The sequence below is a fragment of the Augochlora pura genome, chromosome 3 (assembly GCF_028453695.1).
Source record: "Augochlora pura isolate Apur16 chromosome 3, APUR_v2.2.1, whole genome shotgun sequence".
NCBI lineage: Eukaryota > Metazoa > Arthropoda > Insecta > Hymenoptera > Halictidae > Augochlora > Augochlora pura.
In genome coordinates this window covers 29,340,277-29,361,997 of record NC_135774.1, presented here as the reverse complement: position 1 = coordinate 29,361,997, position 21,721 = coordinate 29,340,277, and the positions used below count along the sequence as shown (strand labels likewise).

At 45.4% G+C, this 21,721-nt stretch overlaps 1 protein-coding gene across 2 annotated transcripts in view; it reads left to right on the top strand.

Moving 5' to 3' along the window:
• Cpx (synaptic transmission protein complexin) overlaps nt 1-21,721 on the top strand; it is a 399,767-nt gene that overhangs the window by 343,464 nt on the left and 34,582 nt on the right. For both annotated transcript variants that reach the window (XM_078176731.1, XM_078176732.1), the window contains one exon: nt 16,175-16,338. In XM_078176731.1, coding sequence (XP_078032857.1) covers nt 16,175-16,338 — 164 coding nt within the window. The remainder of the gene's footprint in view (nt 1-16,174; nt 16,339-21,721) is intronic.

The window sequence follows — 21,721 nt, the reverse complement described above, 5'->3', positions numbered from 1 at the left end:
GAGCCTGTTCTAATTCATTAAAATTGAAAACGATAGAATATCCTCGTCGAGACGAAAGTATGCTCGCTTCCTCGTCTTTTATGACAATCGGAACGATATTTGATCGCAACAGAGAATTCGTTTTCTTTTCGCGATCCGCGCGCCTTCGCGCTAGGGAAACGAAAATATTCCACGCGATGGAACAGCAACATCGTTCCTTTGTCGATCGTTGTTTGTACAGAAATGACGGGATCGATGCCAACAGTGGCTGTCGCTGCTGCGCAAACAGCAGACAGTTTACTGAAACAATTACGGCGGTGAATACGCCGGCATTGCTAATACGAACTAGCTTCTAAAGCTGCCTGTGTATCTAACCTTTTAGTTGTTGTCGCGACGGTGCCTCGATGCTCGACAAAGATAGGCGAAATCGAAGACGGGTGCTCGAATTTTAAAGCAACGCTGAAATAGACCGTTCTAATTTTAATGTGCATTTTAGAGTGTGATTTGTACAGAAATGTCGAAGAGACGTGTGGAATAAATTATTAAGTTACTGTGAATTAACTTGGCTGTATATTAAGTATAGGATAAATTTGTAGAGGTAAATTAATAAATGATAATGTTATTTCAAGATATAGACGAGTGAAACAAATTACAAAATTACTATGAATTAACTTAGCTCTGTATAAGGTTAATAATAAATCTATAAAGTAATGTTAACGAATAATAACGCTCTCTCAATATATTAAAAAGACAAGTGAAATAAATCACAAAATTCCTTAAAATTCCAAAATTAACGGAGCTCTAAATTATCTTACCAGTAAATTTATACAGTGAAATTAACAAACGATAACGCTCACAGATTCTCGCAACACGTAAAATACCACTTGCATCGCTACGACTGCAACCCGATCGAGTATTAAAAATAAATCCACGTGATCCGAAGCCGAATAAGAGTGCCCTTTCTCCTACAGAACGTTCCATCGAGTTATCGATTGCACTTAAAGCGCATATTTAATTTTCTTATCGAACTATGCCGCCACGGCTCGTATCGAACAGAAACGAGCCGGCTCTCCTGTTTCTGCGAATATTAAACGAAATCCACTCGAATATTTTTACGTAGCCACGCAGGACTTGAGACGATTAAAGAAGAGCAAAGAAGCGCGTGGAAACGCGTAAAATCGGCGGCCACGTATTAACAAACAAAAAACGCGAACGCATCGATTGCCCGGTCTAATTGTCGGCGCGAGATTTTCAGGCCCGACTTCGCGCAATTATAGAGGCTTCGCCCGTGCATAAAAAAAAAAGCCAACGACCCGTGCAAATCCCGGCCGGCATCGATGGCCCGCGCGTTTGTTTCGGGCGACCGCGAAACGCGGTTTTCGCGAGCGGGTCGGTCGCACGTGCGGAAATACCGCGGGAAAACGAGCCCGCATAAATTCCGCGGGCCCTCGGCGAACCTTTCCGAACTTTCGAGCCGTCGTAACTTTTGACGCCGGGCGAATTTATTTGGGGGAAAAAACCCTGCCGGCCGTCGCGCAAAAATATGAATGGGCTGTGTAATAATAGTTAGAGAAATAAATAGATAGAGAGATAGATAATAGAATGTAAATAATAATATAATAATTCTATTAGTATTCCAATAACTTTATAATGATATTCTAGTAATACAATATTAATAGACCATATGTTAACCCCTTGGTGTGCTATTTTCTTTGTAATTACAAGGAGGAGTACTCTTTCTACTGTAATAATTTAAAAAAAAAATTCCTGTAAAACATTCATAGAACTCTGCCAACTCTAAAACCAATAAAATCTGCGAATGATCCTAGAACCGAGTTTCTCCAGTGAGCACTAATTCGATGACACGGACTATAGTGTTTTTCGTGGAGTATGCAAATATTTGTAGTTCGTCGCAGGTCTCGATAGAGGTGAAAGGGAATTGTCGAGCGATAGGTTTCGAGGCAAGCCGAGAATGATGGCACACAAGAAAGACAGAGAGAGAGAGAGAGAGTGATTGGGAGACAAGGTTCTCTCTCTCTCTTCGTCAACGAAGAACGCGTCCTCCAATCGGCAGCAGATGCTGCTAGCTGATGACGAAACAAGTTTACGCGGGTGTTCAAAGGGCTCCTGGGCGTAGGATCGTAGGATCGGTTTTTCCTTTTTCCGCTCTTCCTCTCTCTGGATTAAGGGACAGCTGCTAACAGCCTGGCCGAGAGAACGAGCGGATTATTCGCGAGCGAGCGACTGAATTTTCTGGCGGATTGCTGACGGAACTGGAAAAGGCGAGAGAGAGAGAGAGAGAGAGTGATTCGAATTGATGCAAGACTGATCGCAAATTTGATTCCGGGGCCGCGTCTTGCACGCCAGCGCGACAAATTGTCATCGAAGACGGGAAACAAGTTTTTCGCAGCGTCGCGAGCCTCTATTCCTTTCTCTCTCGCACTCTCTCCCTCTCTCTCTGTCTTTATCTATATATATCTCTATCGCGCTCTGTCTCTTTCTACTATTTATCTCTCTATTGCTTTCTATCTCTCTCTCTCTCTCATTCTATCTCTTTATCTTTCTATCTCTCTCACTCTCTCTCTCCCTCTCTCTTTCTCTCTCTCTCTCTCTCTCTCTCTCTCTCTCTCTATGGCTCTCTGTCTCTCTCCCCGTATCTCGTTTGGCTCGATAAAAAATTCAATCAACGCGCCGTTCATTTAATTGAACCTCCGCATCGCCGACCCCGGAATGCTGATACCGTCGAGAGAGAGAGAGAGAGAGAGACTTCTTTCCACGTTTTTATGGCAATTCAAAAGCTCGCTTTATATACTGGAAAGTTGCTGCCCTAACGAACTTCCTCGAATTGTTTCTTTAACATCCCGTGGAGAAACTTTCGGCGAGACGTTTCCGCGAACTTCGCTGCCTGCATTCAATTACCAAGGGTCTGCCTCTCTTTCTCTCTCTTTCTCTCTCTCTCTTTTTCTTTCTTGGCAACGGCCAAGACGTGATTCCATCGACATTTCGACGATCTTTTATTATTTTATGGAACCGTGCGTGTACGATCAATTTCGTTCTCTGTAGAGCTTGTTGTTCTACTTGTTCGGCGAACAGGGGGATTTTTATAACATTATTGTCTTTCGGGTTGGATGGTTTAGTTTGGTTGTCTGATTCGTGTGGTTTATTCCACTCGATTGAATAATATTCTATATAATAATACTCTTTGTATTATAATTGTCTGACTTGTCTGATTTACTCCACTTGGTTCGATAATACTCTTTGTACTATAATTGTCTGACTTGTCTGATTTACTCTACTTGTTTCAATGAAACCATTTATCTATCTAACCATCTGCCTATCTTTCTACCCGTCTATTAATCCATCTATCTCTCTACCTATCTCTCTCTCTCTCTCTCTCTTTTTTTCTCTCTGCTTGAACTTCCGTTCCAGAAAGTCCGCTTTCTCGGCGTTTTATCGACTCGCCGAACAATTCGCTTGGTCCGCGCATCGCGAATATTCCGGATTTTTAATTTCACTCGGTCCGGCATGCGGCCGGAAGTCCTCGTTTTTCTCCCCCGTCCCACCCCACCGTGCCGCACGGAATTCCGCGGCGTTATCGGTATCCGTTCGCGAGTGGGACCGGCACGCTGATATCTCCCCCGGAATAATGTTGTTTAACGTTAATTCGTCCGGATTTATGCGGGAAGATTCCGCAGCCGCGCGGGTATTTAAAGGATAAACAAGGAGTCGCGCGGCCTGGAATTTATTAATTGCGCAGAACGCGTTGATTATCATTGGAGAAACGGAATCATCATCGTCGACCCCCCTCCCCTCTCCGCCCCGGTGGCCATCCTCGCTCGTCCGTCGATCGATGATCTCGCAACGCCGTGCGAACGAGATCGCCCCGTTCATCGTCGACGAATGAAATAAATGTCAGCTCGTTGCTCGACGTTTATTCGTCGGTTTTATCGTTTTAAAAATTGCTCGATGAGCACCCTCGCAAGCCCGCGCCTCGGAAATTGGCGTGATCCATAGGCGTCGAACATCAAATTTGGAAAACTGCGAAAGAAAACTTATTTGCCGCGCGCGCGACGGTATTAATAATAATTTTTGTTTTCGCAACGACTCCGAGGGAAATCGAGTCGAGCGAAAAATCTGGCGAAATTGTGATTCTCTCGTTGAAATAATTTCATCGCACGGTGATATCGGGGCGGTGGATACATTTTCCGATCGGATTTGAAATCTGTGGGAATTTATGTATGACGTGTGATTTAAAAGTCCAAATTTACTTGGCGCCGAGTAAATCATATTTTTGTCGGAATAATTCGAGTTTAAAATGAATCTTTAATATTGAAAAATGTTCCTACTATATTCTCACTATTTTTATATTATTCTATAACATGTTAACTTTTATCTAAAATATACTACATCTTTTTATCTTGTCCCTGTCATAAGCTCTTTAATTTTATCGTAATTACGTCATTACATTATTTCCTCTTTTCTCGAACGATTTATGTAATTATATCGTAGTTCATAATAATGAAATTTGATCTCACCGGTTAATATTTTAACAAATCACAGTTAAAACGATACGCGAAACGTTCGATATTATATCGTTCATATCGTACACGCACGTACAGAGGCAATGCCGTATCAGCTGAGCCGCGGTGAGAAGAAACGTGCCGTCGGCAAACAAAAGGAAAACTCGCGTTAATCTCATTGTGACGAGCCGTCCCATTGGCACGCGTGCCGGACAACCTTTTTCCAAGGGGGGGGGGGGGGAGAACTTTTTAATGCCCGACCGCTGTTTTTTAGCGGAGGGGGGAAACCGTTCCGGCCGCGTCGCATCAAAACTGCATTTGGAGCCGACGTGTTTTCTCCGCGGGAATGACCGGCGGAACAGCGCGAAATAATCGACGATTAAATCGAACATTTTGTCCGGCTGTGTCCCCCCCTCGCATACGCGGCAACGGTTCGTTCCGAAAGAAATCGACAGTCTCGACTGTTCGCAAAAAGATGCGCCGGAATTATGATGCGAATTTAGGACTGGCATCAGAGTTTCAAATTTTTTATCCGTATGACGAGCCGAATTTTATTTGGAGAATTTAAATGGTATATTTAATTCTAATAAAAATTTGTTCGAAGCATTTGATAGATATATTATTCGAATAAAATTTTATTCGAGGAACTTTATTCGAATAAACTCGGCAATTAATCTAAAAATTAACCTAAATTACTCTAAATAAGAAATTAAAATATATAAGTAAATATTACTAATAACATTAAAAATTATCACTGTAACAACAAACTCTATAAAAATGACAGAACGCCAAGAAAATTCCTCCGACTCGAAGACACCAATGAAAGATCGTGATTCGGACGAACGATAAAAAGTAGGCGTGGCCCGGATACCCCGCGGGCCCACCCCCGCTCCGCCACCTCGAAAGCCTCCTTTATTAATCTGTTCCCTCATTATTCGTCCGTAATTGACAGAGAGTAACACTGTTTCGCACTCGTAGCCGTTTTCTGCCGGCTGCTCGTTGCAGGCCGGCTACAATGCGACAAGAACCGTGGAGCCGAATTCGTTCTCGCTAATGAATTCCATTGCTCCACCCAGTTCTCTCCAGCCGACCCACGCCTCTCCCCTCATCTTCCACCTCCTCCCCCACTCCCCAATTCCGCGATGTTTCTCCGGAGTTTTTCTCCGGTGAAAAGCGCTCGCGACGGCTGAAGTCGCGATTTCGCGAGCGAGCGAGCTCTTATCGCGCCGCGACACTTTGCGGGCTCGTTACGCCCGCGGAATTTTTAATCGCGCCTGCGATTACTCGAAGGAATTTCAATTAAAAGCGGAGGAGGCGGGGCCCCGCGGCGCCTTGCGGTCCTTATGATCCCCGGGGGAAAATGAAAATCGCGCGATTATTCGGCCGCGCGTCTTCGCTTTACGCGATCCCCCTTCGACGGTGCTCGCGTCGTTTCGCTATTAAATCATTGTGCAAGCGATGCGCTAATCGATGAATTTATGGACGATGATAAATTATTCTGTGACCTTTTACATTTAGTTTTTCGTGCATTTTTATGCGAATTCTGTTTATGAAAGACTGTTCAACGTAAAACGAAGATAAAGAAGCCAGTAGACTATATCAATTTATATATATAAATTTTCTTACAATTTAAAAATCTGTGTCACTGATTAATACAACCATTAATTACAAATCCCAGTCTTCAATTCGAGACAGATGGGCATTTAAACCGGCGAGATTAATCCCGTCTTCCCAGACCCGAAATTCGATTAAACGTCGTCGCCGCGGCCGGCTGATTAAAAATTCTGAGCGGCCCCGCGACAATCCGCGGATTGAAACGAGGAAGTTCGTCCGCGGCCGGGGACAATTTTTTGAGAGTAATTTCGCCCGGTGGTTTTGACCGACGGTGGAGAAAATTGCGAAAGAAATCAAATGCCCGTGGCCGAGCGAGCTCTGGTTAAACATCGGTTTCCCAGTCGATTAATAAAGCCGCGGACGGCGAGTTCGAGGGCGAAAGGGTTCTTGCCGGCAAAGGACGAGAGTCAGAAAGGAACAGGGCCGTCGGAGATTGGTTTTCGCCGCATTCATGCGACAGCTCGCGCCGCGGCGCACGATGATTATTATCGATGACTATCGGGGCCGCGCCTCTCTCTCTCTCTCTCTCTCTGCTCTCCTCTTTGCGCGTCCTCCGCGCTCTCTTTATGCCGCGCGCTTTTCCGCGCTCTCCTCATCCGACCTCCGGCGAACAGAAACAAAAAGTCAGCGAGCAGAAAAAACGGAGATTTGTCCCTAGTTTTCGCATTGTCGACGGCCGAGACGCGGAAGGGAAACAATGGCGATTTTCTTCCTCCGGCCAACCTCTCTCTCTCTTTCTTTATTCCTCTATGGTGCTCTCTGTTTTATCTCTTTCGCTCTCGTTCTTTATTTCTTTCCGTCACTCTTTATTTTCTTTCTCTCTCTCTCTCTCTATATATATATATATATATATTTATTTCTTTTTGTCATTCTTTATTTTTTCTTCCTCTACCTTTCTTTGTTTATTTCTCTCTGTCGCTCTCTACATTTTCTCTTCTTTCTCTGTCTTTCTTATTTTATTTATTAATCTCTACGTCTCCCTAAATTTTCTCTACCTTTCTCTCTGCCTCTCTCTATTCTCTCAATCTCTTGCACTCTCCTCTCTGTCTCACTCTCTCTCACTCTCTCTCTTTCTCTGTCTCTGATGGTCGTCAACGGACCACCCCGCGGAGAAGCCACGTTTTATTTATGTCGTTGTGCGGCGTATCACGGTGTGGCCCGTGGCTTCTCGTTAGAAGAAATAGGTCGCGCGGCGACGGATGCATTCGGCAGTCTCTCTGCCTCGGATCCGTCGCAACGACGACGAAAGTCCCACGAGGTCCGCGCGATTAGAATCTTCCCGGTAAAATCGACGCCAATCATCGGAGAACCGATTAAGACAGCGTCGCCGAAATATCATTATTCTTCGAACGTCGAACAACTGTCCGCGTCGTCCATGGATTAACCCATTAACTTCTACGGTGTCCATTGGAAAATTTAGAATATTAGATACATTACTTAGCGTAGAAAATACATCAGCTGTGCTTGACAATTTTATTTTGATTCTATAAATATTAATCAATATTGTCTAGCGCAGACAGAGTGTATTTTGCTTCTATTCTTTTTAATGAGTGAAAAAATTCGGAAATTTCTAAGGTGAACGAAAGAAATTTATTATATTCGAAGCACGATGTTTTTGATTTTAGTTTTTATATTATAATTAAATAGCTTATATATAATATATAATTTAGAACACATAAAATAAGGAGATTTCTTCTTTATCAATTCTCAATCAGGCAATCTACCGCAATTACCCCATTCATGACATTTCAAAATACATAAAATATCTCAACAATAGACTGTAATTCGAATATAATTATACCATTAGGCGACACAAAATTTCCCGTCAAAAATTAATAAGAAAAAAAAAACAATTTGACAGTTAATGGGTTAACGTGGACGTTCCCGGCGAGATACGATCGAATCGCTTCCGCCAAATGATTTCAATAAACTCGGCCGAAATTGGACAATACACGAGCGGGCGGCGTACGATTCGGCAACGAACACTCGCGGGCGGAACGCTCGCGGAACGGTGCAGCCGAGGGTTAAATCGACGATTTAATTGCTTCAGCCGCGACGGCTGAAAACCTATCAGACATTCGCGGACCGTCTAAAAAAAGCGCGGCCATTCGCGGCCGGAATCATTAGCGCACCGCGCCGCTCCGCGCCGCGCCGTTCCGCATAGCCGCGAATCGTGCAGCTGGGAGGAAAAAAGCGGCTGCGAATTATTTTTCGCGGGAGCTCCGCCCACTGACTGCCCGGGGATTTCTATGCCGACGATGATTTTAAAAGCGAACCGTGACGGGGGGCCGCAGTCATCCACGGTTCCGCGTCGATATTCCAGCTGCGAGACGGCCTCGCCGCTTCGCTCCGCTCCGCCTCGACCCTCTTTCGGCTTGTCCTCCTCGCATGTAGGCCAAGAGTCGCTGCAGCGAGGTTTTTGTTCCCGCGAGTCACCGGCGCGGATCATTACGCGAAACCGCGTCGCCCCGTGGACTTATCCCTACACTTTTTTCCTAAACTACTTTTTATCTCCTCCCTCGCTCTCTCGCTCTCTATCTTTGTCTCCCTTTCTCTCTCTCATTCTCCATCTTGATCTCCCTTTTTCTCTCTCTCATTCTCCATCTTGATCTCCCTTTCTCTCTCTCTCATTCTCTATCTTGATCTCTCTTCGCCTCTCCCTCTATTCCGAATCACCTTTCTTTCTGACGTTCGAATGACCGAGCTCAGCGGGTCGTTTGCGACCCGTTTCACGGACGCTCTTCGCAACGCGGGTACCGAATTCTTTAGATATAATATCTTTAGATATAAAAACAAAATATCCCGACGATCGCCGTCCGAATATCGCTAGCAAAGCCGGTGGGTTTTCCCCGATCGATGTCTGGGAACGTTACGGAACCGCGCGGACGAGCCCTCTCGGAACGCGACACGTGTCGGCGCGTGCGAACGCGCGCGCGAATGTCCGCGTAAACGGGAATGTCGCCGGTTTACGCCGCGGTCCATTTGCAACGGAGGGCAATTGTGCTCCGCAGTTATGGTCGTGTCTGGCCGACTACGCCCAGGAGACGGAGCGACGGCCGGGGAGACCGGGTTCCGCCGGCAATCCGAGGCGTGTTCGCGAGTCGAGCCTCGAAATCGCGGGTCCCTCTACTTTATTTTTATCGTTACGTTCGTCGTTCCACCGTCGTGCCTGGGGACACCGCCCGAAGAAAACCGAGAGGGAAAATAATCGGCAATGGGAAATCCGTGGGGGAGGGAGGGGGGCATCGATCCGGCGCGGCCGAACAATCGGCTATGCCGGGGGACAACAATGCCTCTGCACGCCTCTTCGCGAGAAAAGAAATCGGGGGTGGGAGAAAGGAGAACTTAGAGAGACAGAACGGAAAAAATAAAGGGAGAGAATACAAAAAATAAAGAAACATAATAGAGAAAATAAAGAAAGAGAATGAAAAAACTAGAGGAACATAACAGAGAAAATATAAAGAGAGAATAGAAAGAATAGAGAAACATGACAGAGAAAGTAGAGAGAGAATACAACAAATAGAGTGACATAACAGAAAAAATGTAGAGAATGAAAAGAATAGAGAAACAGAACAGAGAAAATATAGAAAGAGAAAGAACATGGAAAAAATATAGAAAGAGAGTTAAAGAGAGAGAGCGGAAAATATTCACGGTCCGACTAATAACGGACCCCTCCACTCATGGAAATTACCATGACTTGTAGCCGCGCTGAAAGAAATTTAAGAGACAAAAGCCCGCGCAATTGGTGGCCCGGCTGAATGGAGCCTGCTCTCACTCTCTCCCCCCCTTTCTCTTTATTTCCTTCTCTCTCTATTTTCCGGGCGGGGGGTGCAGGCCGCTGGAAACTGGGTCGAACGCATTGTTTTATTTTATTCGATAATGGGAATCAACCGGCCCCCCCCCCCCCCCCGGCTTTATGTCATTCCGGCTGGTAAGCATCGGGACGGTGTACACCGGAGGTAGGATTGAAAATTTCGTGACCCGGTTCGAACAGACAGCAATTATCTTTCATCGGTTAGGCCAGCGGCTCCAGAGGGTTTCTTTCCCGGAGATATATTGTTCCCGGGATCTCGTCGATCCGTCCGGGATATAAGGCACCGGCGATGACGCCAGACTTTCTGCGACTTTCCTTTCTTTCTTTCTTTTTTTTTGTCTTTCAACGGAAGCCCAAAGAGAGGCCGGATTCTTTTTTCGCGAAAGTTGCATACCGGAGTTCCGATGAAAAGGATTTTCGATGGCCCGCCGATTGATGGCTCGGGCTCGTCCAATCGACTTTCGCGGATTTTTTAGTTGGATGGAGTCGAGCCGATGTGTTTTTCAGAGATTCATAGGTTGCAGAATATAGGATATGGAACTTATTGTGCCGTGCGAGAATTAATTGGAGCCGAGTTTAATTCTTCGATGATGGTGGTTGAGTCGCCATGGTGTCGAATTTATTTTCCAAATTGTATGGGTAGTCTAGTCTTGATCCTGTATGTTCTTCATAGATTCCTACAAAGGAGATACCAGGTTAATACATCATCTCTTGTACAGGGATCAATTTGATCATAAATTAATGTTGAGCTTGAATTAATATTTCAAATCGTTCTCTAACAGTACGTAGATCTATTTTAAATCGACGTCTACCGTCGCCGTACAAAATTCGTCTGGGCCAAAATTAATCTCGTTGACTACTCTGGACAATTTAATATGCGTCTATGATCACGTGCAAAATTTAATTCAATCGATTTATCTCCTTATACTGCAATGACGAGTCAGACTCGTGACGAACATTTCGTACACGATTTATTAGATATGACTGTCATCATTTCTTTTAAATCGCAACAATGTTATAATAAATAAATACAAAATTCCCTGTAACGAATTATTATAATCTTCTGATTATATCCCGCATTGTTGCGATTAAAAGAATGATCATCGAGTGGTTGTCGGGCGAGAGAAGTTGGCCTGTTTCGCGGGAAAACAAGAGGCAGGCAGAGCGTTGGCTTTGAGCCGAGGGAATTGCAGACAGCGCGTCGCAGCGACGCTGGCAATATCGGGAAGGCAGACGCGCTCGCACACACACGGGCCCCCGCGGCCGAAGAGAAGCGAGTAAAGGGAGGTAGAGGTTGGTCGGTGGGTGCGCTCGTCTTTCCTGGCTGTCTGCCGGAGAATGATGTGCCAGGACCTCCGGGCTCGAGGAAATTAATACTACTTCTGTCCCGGCGCCGTCTGCCATTTTCCCTTTCTTTCCGCGCTGTCTCGTCCTTTCTGTTTGCACTGTTTCCCGCAGCACTGGTTTCTGCGAGCTGGAAACGTACTTTGAAGTCCGAGCCAGGGACGTTCGTCCTGGCCCCCTTCTATCCGCTTTTTATTCACTCTCTCTCTCTCTCTCTCTCTCAGGATATCTCTGTCTTTATTTCTCTATCTCTATTTCTATCTTTATTTTTCTATCTCTATCTTTATTTTTCTATCTCTATCTTTATTTCTCTATTTCTATCTTTATTTCTCTATATCTAGATTTCTTTCTATTTTTCTCTATTTTTCTCCTACCCCTTTCTTTCCATTTTAATTCACTCTCTCCCTCTCTATCTCTATTTCTATATCTCTCTAATTCTCTCTATTTCTCGCCTAGCAACTTTTCTCCATTTTTATTCGCTTTCTTCCTCTTTCTACCCCTGTCTATTTCTCTCCATTTCTCTCTCTCTCTCTCTCTCTCTCTCGCTCTTTCTCTTTCTGTCTCGCTGTTCCGGTTACCGTCCTCTCGTCCACTGAAATTAGACCCAGATTCCGCAGAGTGGTCCGCGTAACTCGGATCGTCTAACTCCTTAAATATTGGCCCTGGCGAGCACCGATTACCACGACATTTCGTTCGTGCTAGCTCACCTGGATTTTCCCACGACTATGGGGTTACCGTCTAAATGCCATCACTCCCACAGGACGTAGTCTGCTCGCGGTAATCGTTGGAGATTATTGTAAATTGTTTGAAGCTCCGCACGTAGCTGCGAAATAGTCCGCCGAATTTGTTGGAGGCTTCGTTGACACACTTTTGGGGCTCTCGATACTGATTGGACGCCTCTTGGCACCTGCAAGAATTTTCATGAATTAGTATGAATTGCTATATGATCTTTTAAAAATATTTTGAAATTCGTAGAACTTGCGAATTTCTTGAAGGTTTGGAAATGGTCCTAAAAGTTGTATAATCTTGTTTATAATTAATCTATGAAGGTGGTTGAAATTATTGGCTTTGTATTTTTTATGTTAAGATCATCGAAATTGTGATGACTCTTTTATGGACATAAATTGAATAAATTTCTTGTTTCGTGTATAGTTATGCTAGTAAAAATACCGAGAAGTTTAAATATACACAGTCTTGTCATTTTTGTAACACAGTTCACGTCGACCATTTTTATAAAATAACAGATAAAAGAAAGCAAAAAATAAAATAAAATAACATAGAGTAATATAAAATGCAATAAATAAAATCAAATTTGATTAAACTGAATTAAATTAAAATACAACAAACAAGATTAAATTAAATAACTCAATTACAAGCTCAAGCAAAATTCGATAAAACGAAGGAGAAATAAAGCACGAAAATCGTCGGGAAAAATCCATGAAACCGTTTCGCAGATGTTACCAACGATACCGCGAGACCCGTAAAACGATATAGAAGCTCCGCTGGATCGCTTGTTAAAGGCCCGGCAACGGTGCATCGAATCGGCGAGAAGCACAAAGTTCCGCAGCGTAATAATCGCATCCGGCTGTCGGTTCAGCGATCCCGACGATAAACGCGCACGCCCGGCCCCGCCAATTAATCACGAAGTCGTTAATCTCCCGCAGCGGCGACCACTTAATTCCCTCTCTCGCGGAAGGGAAGAGTTTCTTTGTCTTGTCATTCGCGCGGGCGTACGCGAACGCATTTACATTATTACGACGACCCGCAGCCGCAGGACATTCCGGCCTCCGGTTTCATCGTTCCCCACGTTGAGGCCGCGCAGGACCTCTCGAAAGCCGGATTCTAAAAGAGTAATAAAGTCCACTTATCACCTTGTCCGCTCGGCCGTGAACGCGCGGTCTCTCTCTCTCTCTCTCTCTCTCTCTCTCGGACAGACCGTTCTCATCATCCATCATGCTATACGCGGCTTTAATTAAATTTACTTATTTCGTCGGACACCGATCCTCCGCCGCGCGCGTACGCTTTCCAATCCGGGATGGCCTCGTTCCCCGCCAGCGGGGAACACGCTGTTAATTATTAACTCGGTGTTTCTAATCATCGGAGGAATTTCCGAGCGACGAACGTCCGCGACGCGGCACCCGTGAATTTTTAATAAATTAATATCGATCCTTGGTGCTCCCTGCGTACGGTAATAATATTAATTCTTCTTTATCTGGCGATAGGACATGTTTCCACGGATCGTCGACCATCTTCCTCGATAATTTTGTGCGAATTACAAGACTGAATTTATTGCATTTATAGTATTATGATATTGTAATATTATGTTTGTTATTGTGAAATTATATTCTGAATATTCGTTGTGTTAATAATTGTCGCAGTGTTCTTTATATTTGTGATGTTCGGAATATTCTGTATATGTGGAATATTAATTATATCTACAGTATTAATTCTATTCATAATATTTAATATATTCATTATGTTCATAACATTAATTATATTCGCAGAGAATTATTCAATTAAAGACTCGCCCAAATAAAGTATTACACAACTAAATAAACAGACCAAATAACACCGAAAAATATTGGCCTAGAACATTCAAATGAATTATTCGACCAAAAGGAACACGTTCGAACAATTCCGTCAACTCCGTCCCATTCCCCGCGACAAACGTAATTTTTACCTCGCAGAAAAATCCGCAGTCCAACCATTATACAGCAACGTAAAGAAGCTAACATTAATATTTGTGCCCCGAAACTCTGACTCGGGACCACCGGGGCAGCAGACAAAAATTTCTCCAACCGCAGAAGTTGAAAAACTGGATTTTTGTCACGGGGTCTCGGGGATTGTTGGTACGGTGGGCGGCCGCCGACGAGAAACAGCGTTATTTACGGTGGAAAAGAGCATTACGCGAGACAAATTTCCCATTGTTTGCCATTAATTCCGCGGCGAGACCCGGAGGGAAAGTTAAGAGTCGTCTACGGCGGTAACCTGGCAAACAGAGCTCTCTCATTTTCGCGCGGGCAGGCTCTAGGGCCTGGCAGAGAGAAGCTCTGTCCGTGAATACCGGTTCGAGTATCGCGTCGCACACCGCCCACCGCCGCCGCGTTGGAAAACTAACGGGCTGTGTTGCCGCGCCGTAAACACGATTTTTCCAACAGGGTAGGGGGGGGAGAGCGAACGTTCTCCGTCGAGTTCCCCGACGAGTAATAGGCAAGCAAGCCGCGAGATCCACTTGATCTTTCGGGTAAACTAATAAAACTTCGTTAAGAACCGATCGGGCCTTGCCGCGGCATTACCATCGACGGACGCCGGAAGCCCGCCGCCACGGGGAACGAACCGAAGAAAAGTAACCCCTCCCCCCCGGGATTCTTTTCTGGCTCCAACGGTCTCGCCTCTTATTAGGAGCAAGTCGATCAGAAACGGTCCGCGGAACCATGAAATTGCTCCGGCGGAGATACTTCGCCGCAGTTGCCGACTGCCTTTTAACGAGTTGGTTAGCCCCGTCGACTCGTCTCTACTTTACACAGTCGACGCTCCCGCCGGGTCAAGATCCGCCCCTCACCCTTCCCCCCTTTCCCCGTCCTCCCTTCGCGAGCTTTTCCTCGCGAAATCCCGCGCGTTCGCCGACAAATTATCGAACTACTTGGACGCTCGATCACCCGTTGTCGACCTTCCGCCGGCGGTATTTTTCTTGCGGAACTCTGCGCGGCCGCGTACTTTGCCGTTCTGCAAAAAATGAGACGAATTTAAAGATGGAATCTTTTCTGTATTAATTGTGTTTGATAAGAATAATTGGACAGAATTTTTACCTCTTTTTTAAGTTTTCTGTATTGATTTTAGGGCGACTGTTTTCTTTAAATTTTTCTTCTGATAGAATATGATGCCTTTGAAATTTAACAGAGACTTGTGGGAAATAAATTTCAGGTGATAATTGATATGAATGTTATAATAATAATAGTGGATAATTTTTATTGAATTGAGATTTCAACTGTGATTATTTTGTTCATTCGCTATTACAATAGTGATAGTAAAATCTGCAAAACAAGACAAATAAGAAAATATAAAATCAAAAAAGCTTTGATATATTCTACAAAAATAATACAAAACTCTTCCATCACTGCAACCACATGACTTCTCATCGAAAATTGAACAAAATCTATTGCATCCTTTAACAATATCTACTATCCTTAAAACCTGCTAATTTCCCTATTTCTACCCCAACTACATCAAGAAAAGGAAAAATATTACCAAAAAATTGCAAGCGAATAAATCGCAATCATCCCTATCCTATAACAATAGTATCAATAACCTAATCTAATCCAACAATTCCAAAAACAAAAGAGAGACTACAGACAAATATCACGAGAAACCACCCTGAATCCCGTCTGCTAAACCGACAAAGCTTCTCGTCGCCGCAACGACAGCGTTCGCCGGCGAAGGTGAATGATCCTGACTGGACGAGAAGTTTCCTGTTTGCTATAGGGACTCGGCTGGGGGGGAACAGCCAAATAATAATCTTGGAAACTCGATGTATCCCGGGAACGGGTGTACACGAACTCCGGTCGACCGGTATCGCGGCGATCAGACTGATTTACAATGTTTGCTCCCGGGGGTAAAGCGTTAGTTTCTCGTCTATTATCCGGGTAGTTTGTACGCGGAGCATAACCGAAATGGAGCCCGGCTCGACCGGCCGTGAATAAGGCTTCGATAGGTCGCCCGCTTCTCCGGGGAGCGTCGTTTATCTCTCGGGACTTGCGCGCGGTTCCTCGCGTGCGATTTTTGGGGTGCAATTCGCCGCGTGCGATTTTTCGGATGCAATTCCTCGCGGAATTTTCCGCGCGCAAAAAAAAATAAGATAGAGTAACCAATTGCTAACGTTTCGCTTCGTTGCCTCGTGTTGCAGGAGCCGTTGGAGGCGAAGGCGGAGACGAAGATGACAAGGAGAAGGAGGAGGAGGCCGAGAGGGAAAGGCAAGAAGCCATCCGGGAGGCTGAGGAGCGAAGGAAGGAGAAGCACCGCAAAATGGAAGAGGAACGGGAGAAGATGCGACAGGAAATCAGGGACAAGGTAAGTCTCTACGTGCCCACCTGCGGCGGCAAGTTTTCAGCCCGGCCTGGAAAGGGGGGTAGTTAGGTCTCTAGGCAAGAGTGTCAATGACGGCGCTAGCTCCTCGGATAGGTAATTCTCTCTACAGCACCGGTGCGTTGCCCCCTTCCCCGATGAATAATACTCGTGTGCTCCATTAGGTGAGAAGGCTTGCCATTACGGTGGAACGAGGGTAACGCGAGCCTCTAGATAAACGGCACCGCGTGAATCTCTATAATTCAGCCGGCACAATGCCCGCGACCCTTTCGTTAAAATTGACATGGAAGAGGCTCTCGCGATCTGGATCAAGGCTGGACACGGCCATTCGATGCGGCGATAACTATTAGATTGTGACCAGGAAAAATATTGCACGTGCACACACGCCGGCGCAATCCTCGAATCGATAATATTGACGTATCCTATTTGAGAGAAGTCGGTAGACTCTTCTGATGTAGAACGAGGTTAGGTAGGTCTTTAATCTACGGCGTCGAGAGCACTGCCGGCTCTATGATCCGAGTGTCAATCGTAATGTTGCTTCTCTCTCTCTCTCTCTCTCTCTCTCTCTCTCTCTCTCTCTCTCTATCGCTCTCGCCAAAAGGTACAGCGTTGTCCTCAATTAATCACACGTCCGATAGATAATTCATTCTCCCGGCTGAAGTCTCTACAAAGTGGCTCTCGTGGCTCCTCGCTGAAACAGTAAATTGATATCGTTAATTATTTCGCTAGGGTATTCTATAGAAAGTTCGTTCTCTAGCCAAAGTGTCCAGGTCTCTGTCGCTGAATAGCGCGCAAGAACTGTTAAGACTCTCGACGAAGTTCGAACAGCGAAGTTGAAATTTAATCGGGTGAAAAATTGATCACATTAAGATAGCAGTAATTATTTTGGACGATAAAAGACATTGTGTTTTTCTATTTTGCTTAGTAGACGGTGGATCTTTAAGCAAAATAAAAATGTATAAATAAAAATTAATATTAAGAAACAATAATTGTAGAGGAATATTTTTCTCCTTTTTACACTTTGCACTCGAAATTGTTTTATCTTAGAATGTAAGATATTTCTTCTAGCACGCGGTATTTATTTATAATTATTGCCTATTTCGACTTTTATTTGTTTCATATCGACCCCTTATCAAAGCCAGTATCAAAATTCACCCTGCGACGCAGGGTGCAGCAAGGTTCGTCGCGATTCTCTCGAAACGTGTGTAACAAAAACTGAAAAAAGAAACGAGGAAAATAATTCACGGGAAAAGTAAATATAGGCGTTCCCGGGGTAAGCAGGTCGCGGACGAAATATAAGCATTTCTCGCGTGCGAAATCCGCGAGTAAGTCACGAGCAGCGCCGCCAATTAAACCGAGGCGGTTGCGCGGACTATGAATGAGCAGATTGAAAATGGCAAAGGGGAACGACGTGCGCAGAAATTCTCCAAGGCAGAGCAAAGAGAGACAGAGAGATACAGAGAGAGAGAGAGAGAGAGAGAAGTCTCCGCGCATTGGTATCATGGAGCCCGTCCGTGTCGCTGTCCTTAACAGCTTCAAAGGAGTTTCGTTTAGAAGACGCGCGCTGAATAGCCGAGCACAACCGGAAAGAGGCGTATGAATGATAAAAAGCCGCGGATCGAAAGTCTGCCGGTTATTTACAGATGTACAGGGAGGGGTTCCAGAAGCGGGTCGGTGTTTCGCTCGCGTCTAAATCCCAGAGGCACGTAAGATGTATAGCCCTGTGTATCGAATGCCTTCTGGGAGCCGGCTGAAACGCTCGAAAATTTCAAAGCTACCGACCCCCAACCCCCCCTCTCTCTCTCTCTCTCTCACTCTTTCTTTCATTCTCTTTCTCTCTATATATATATCTGTATATCTCTGTTTCACTGTGTCTTTCTCTTTCCGTACAACTCTTCCTTTACGTCTCTATTTCTCTACATCCTTCTTTCTGTATATCTCTCTTTCTCTATACCTCTTTCCCTGCACTTCTCTCTCTCTCTCTAATCGTGCCTGTTTCTTTCTCTCTTTTTCTACACTTATCTTTCTTTCTCTACATCTCTCCTTCTATATGTCTCACTTACTCAACATCTCTCGTTCTCTACACTTTCTTTCTCCATGACTCCATATCTCTATATCTTCTCTCTGCCCCTCGTTCTTCCGCCTTGGAAAGGGAACATTAAAGCGAATATTTTTCTAGAGCGCGATACACTCGCCGGAATAACTTAGCAAAAAGTTCCGACAGCCAGCATCGAGCACTCCCGAAAATGTCGGCTCCTCTTAAGGCGTCTGACCGCGGTCGGACTATTCCCCTGCGATCGGCAATCTCGAATTGCCGGCATTCTCGAATCTCCTTCTGCAATGCTCTCTCCTCCCTCTCTCTCCCCCTCTCTCTCTCTCTCTTTATTTCTCTATTGTAGCAGCGTAGATCAATCAAGCGCCGATGCATTCGACCAGAAAATTCAAGGGTCGAGAGATTAAAGTTCCACTCGATGAAATTTAATCCTCCCGGCGCGATTTCTTTCCCGGGGCAACGGTGCTTAGAACTTCTCTCCGATGTTTTGGCAGCGCCTAGTCGGTTTAATTAACGTCATACCATAATCAAAGGCTTTTAATTAATGTCCATATCGTAGTCGAAGCTATTTAGTTAATGGCGTATCGTAATGAAAGACATTTAATTAATGTCATATCGTGATCAGAGTCGTTTAATTAGTGAAAACGAAAGTTCGGATTTACTGCCGGGGAATATTTTGTTTAACGTTCTCGCGATCGAAAAGGGTTAAATAAATCCTCATCCATCCGACTTACACTCGCCGCGGACAATTTCCAAGCCGCGCAAAATCCGCGAAGACTACACCAACGAGATGGCGAGTCGCATCGCGTCGGGTCAGCTCCCGTTGCATCCGTTACACCCGGTTGTCGTCGTTCGCCTCGTTAACAATTCGTCGCGAAACGGAATTCCGCGCAGCGAAATAAACGCATTAATCGCGAAGCGGTTTTCTGAACGGGGCCGCGAGCTCGACGGGGCGCGCCCGAACGACCCGGTCAAATGAACGCTATTTTTCAGGCGGGCATTCAGCCCCGGCTAGCGTGTTGCGGCCTCTCCGCGTGTTCGCATTACCGCTGATTGTTCGCCGATCGGAATTGTGTTTCGTTCTGGCGAAAGTTTGCGGAGCCCCGTGCCGCGACAGGGTCCCGGGACCCGCCAGCGGACGCGTGAAAATAATCGCGGGCTCTCGCTCCCCGCGCTCCCCTCTGTTCCGCGAATTATTCGTTAGTGTCATTATCGGCGGCCGATCGCGAAACCGCCGGCCATCTGCGCAACGCGCCCATGCCCGTTGATCAAACGGGTTACGTATCGCCGGCTAGGGGCCGCTAATTAGCGTGATTGCCGGCCGGGGAACACAGGTGAGCGCGCGCGGATTATGAAACCCAGCTTCGTTAGATAATTACGGCGTTCCCGTATTGACGCGGCGAATTACAAAGGAGCGACGGAATTTTGTCAACAGGCCTGGCGGGGAACGAGTGGGAAAGAGAGACGATAGAGAGAGAGAGAGACAGAGTGACGATAGAGAGACAGAGAGTAAGAGAGAGGGTACAGGGGGTTGATCGCGAGAATTGGCACGTCCTTTGTCAAATATTCCCCGGATTCTGATTAGAAGTTCATCGAGGCGAACGGATATAGGTCGATCCTCTGTCATCCTGCGAGCACTGTCGGGTAATTAGATGGCGCTGTGTCGCCGCGCTAAGTGCTGTTCGAGAGCCTAAGCGAATATTAGCTCGTCTATGATTATTGGAGTACGTGCGAACATGCTGATTCCCGGCGATACCCGCTGTAAGCGTATCGGACGATCGGCATTCTTCACGCGCCTCCGGGGTGTGGTCTGAAATTTGATAGAAAATTTTGCAGTGTAATGTTCAGGTTCTTCTATCGCTTGAAGTTTAGTTCGTTCGGGTATCTTTAACGCTTTCGACGCCGCGCCTGTTTCCCTTTCCGCTGACAACGTTCTATGAATTTTATAATGCACTTTCACTTAGCTTAGAAAAATTTTTATACAAAAGAGGAATATTGAAAGGACTATGTGCTAAGTGTGAATTTTCGGCGCGGCATCTCTTGGCAAAAGGGTTAATTTAGCTCTGTAATCAAAGCCATTTTAATTGTAAATCTAAAATCATTTTCCATCTTATAGTATCTATATTTTATGCGACAAAGCGCATTTTACCTCTATAAAATTGATTCTTGCAACCCGCGCCAATAGTTTCCCCATTAACAATTTTTTAAACCTATCCTTTTCTATTACTGAAAAGATTATTTATTCCAGCGATGCCTCAGAGTCGCCACTCGAGCACAAAGCATTGGATAACACCGTCCGATCTCCCCCATTACGAATTTTTCTCACGCAAAGCGCATCGAACGTGTACCGAGCTCCCGATCGTTTGAAACAGTAACGGGTAACGCGATATTCGGCGAATTTATTGCGACATTCTTATCATATTTTATACGAGCTATCGATGATAAATACATTTAAGGCGATAAACGCGATAAATACGATAAACACGATATTTACGACTATGTACGCTGGCGGCGCTAGCCAGCGGAGAGCGCGTTAAGGAGTTAAATCGGCCATAAAATGATCCATGAAATTCTTCTTGGCTGGAGAGGATCGATCGACCGGCCGGCGACGATAAGTTTAAAGAGTGGCGCGCGCGATAAAACAGCGGGCCCGTAAAATTATTCAAAAGTTTCACACGCGGACGGTATAATGTCGTAATCGTCGGACAACCGTTCGAAATTCGGGGGTGGAGAGAAAGGGGATGTTAAATTCGAGGGAGGGCAATTTTAACCCCTTGCGCTGCAATAACGAGTTAAATTCGTGGTGAAGATTTTATTAAAGATCTACTAGATATGAATATTATTATTATTAGGTTGGAAACTATGAAACGGGCGTTCTTGCTTAGTCTGTGCTCAGTTGCGGCGCCCGTTTCATAGTTTCCAACCTATCGCATCAAAAATATCTATTTAATTAGGTTGGAAACTATGAAACGGGCGTTCTTGCTTAGTCTGTGCTCAGTTGCGGCGCCCGTTTCATAGTTTCCAACTAAATAATTTCTTCTTCATCGATGTAAAATCTGACTCGTTATTATAGCGCGAGGGATTAAAGGACCGCGTCGACGTCGGCTCAACCCGTCGCGATCTTCGACAGCTCGTCGCTGCGACGATGTTCCATCGCCGGGGACTATAATAAAATATTCGATCTCGCCGGGAACAAGCGCGGGAGCCGACGACGGAATTAATTTCGCCGATGTCTGCTCCACCGCGATATTAAGAAATCGGTAATACCGCGTTGCTCGGAGAGGGAGGGGGCGGAGGGTGGGACGGCGGGGCCGA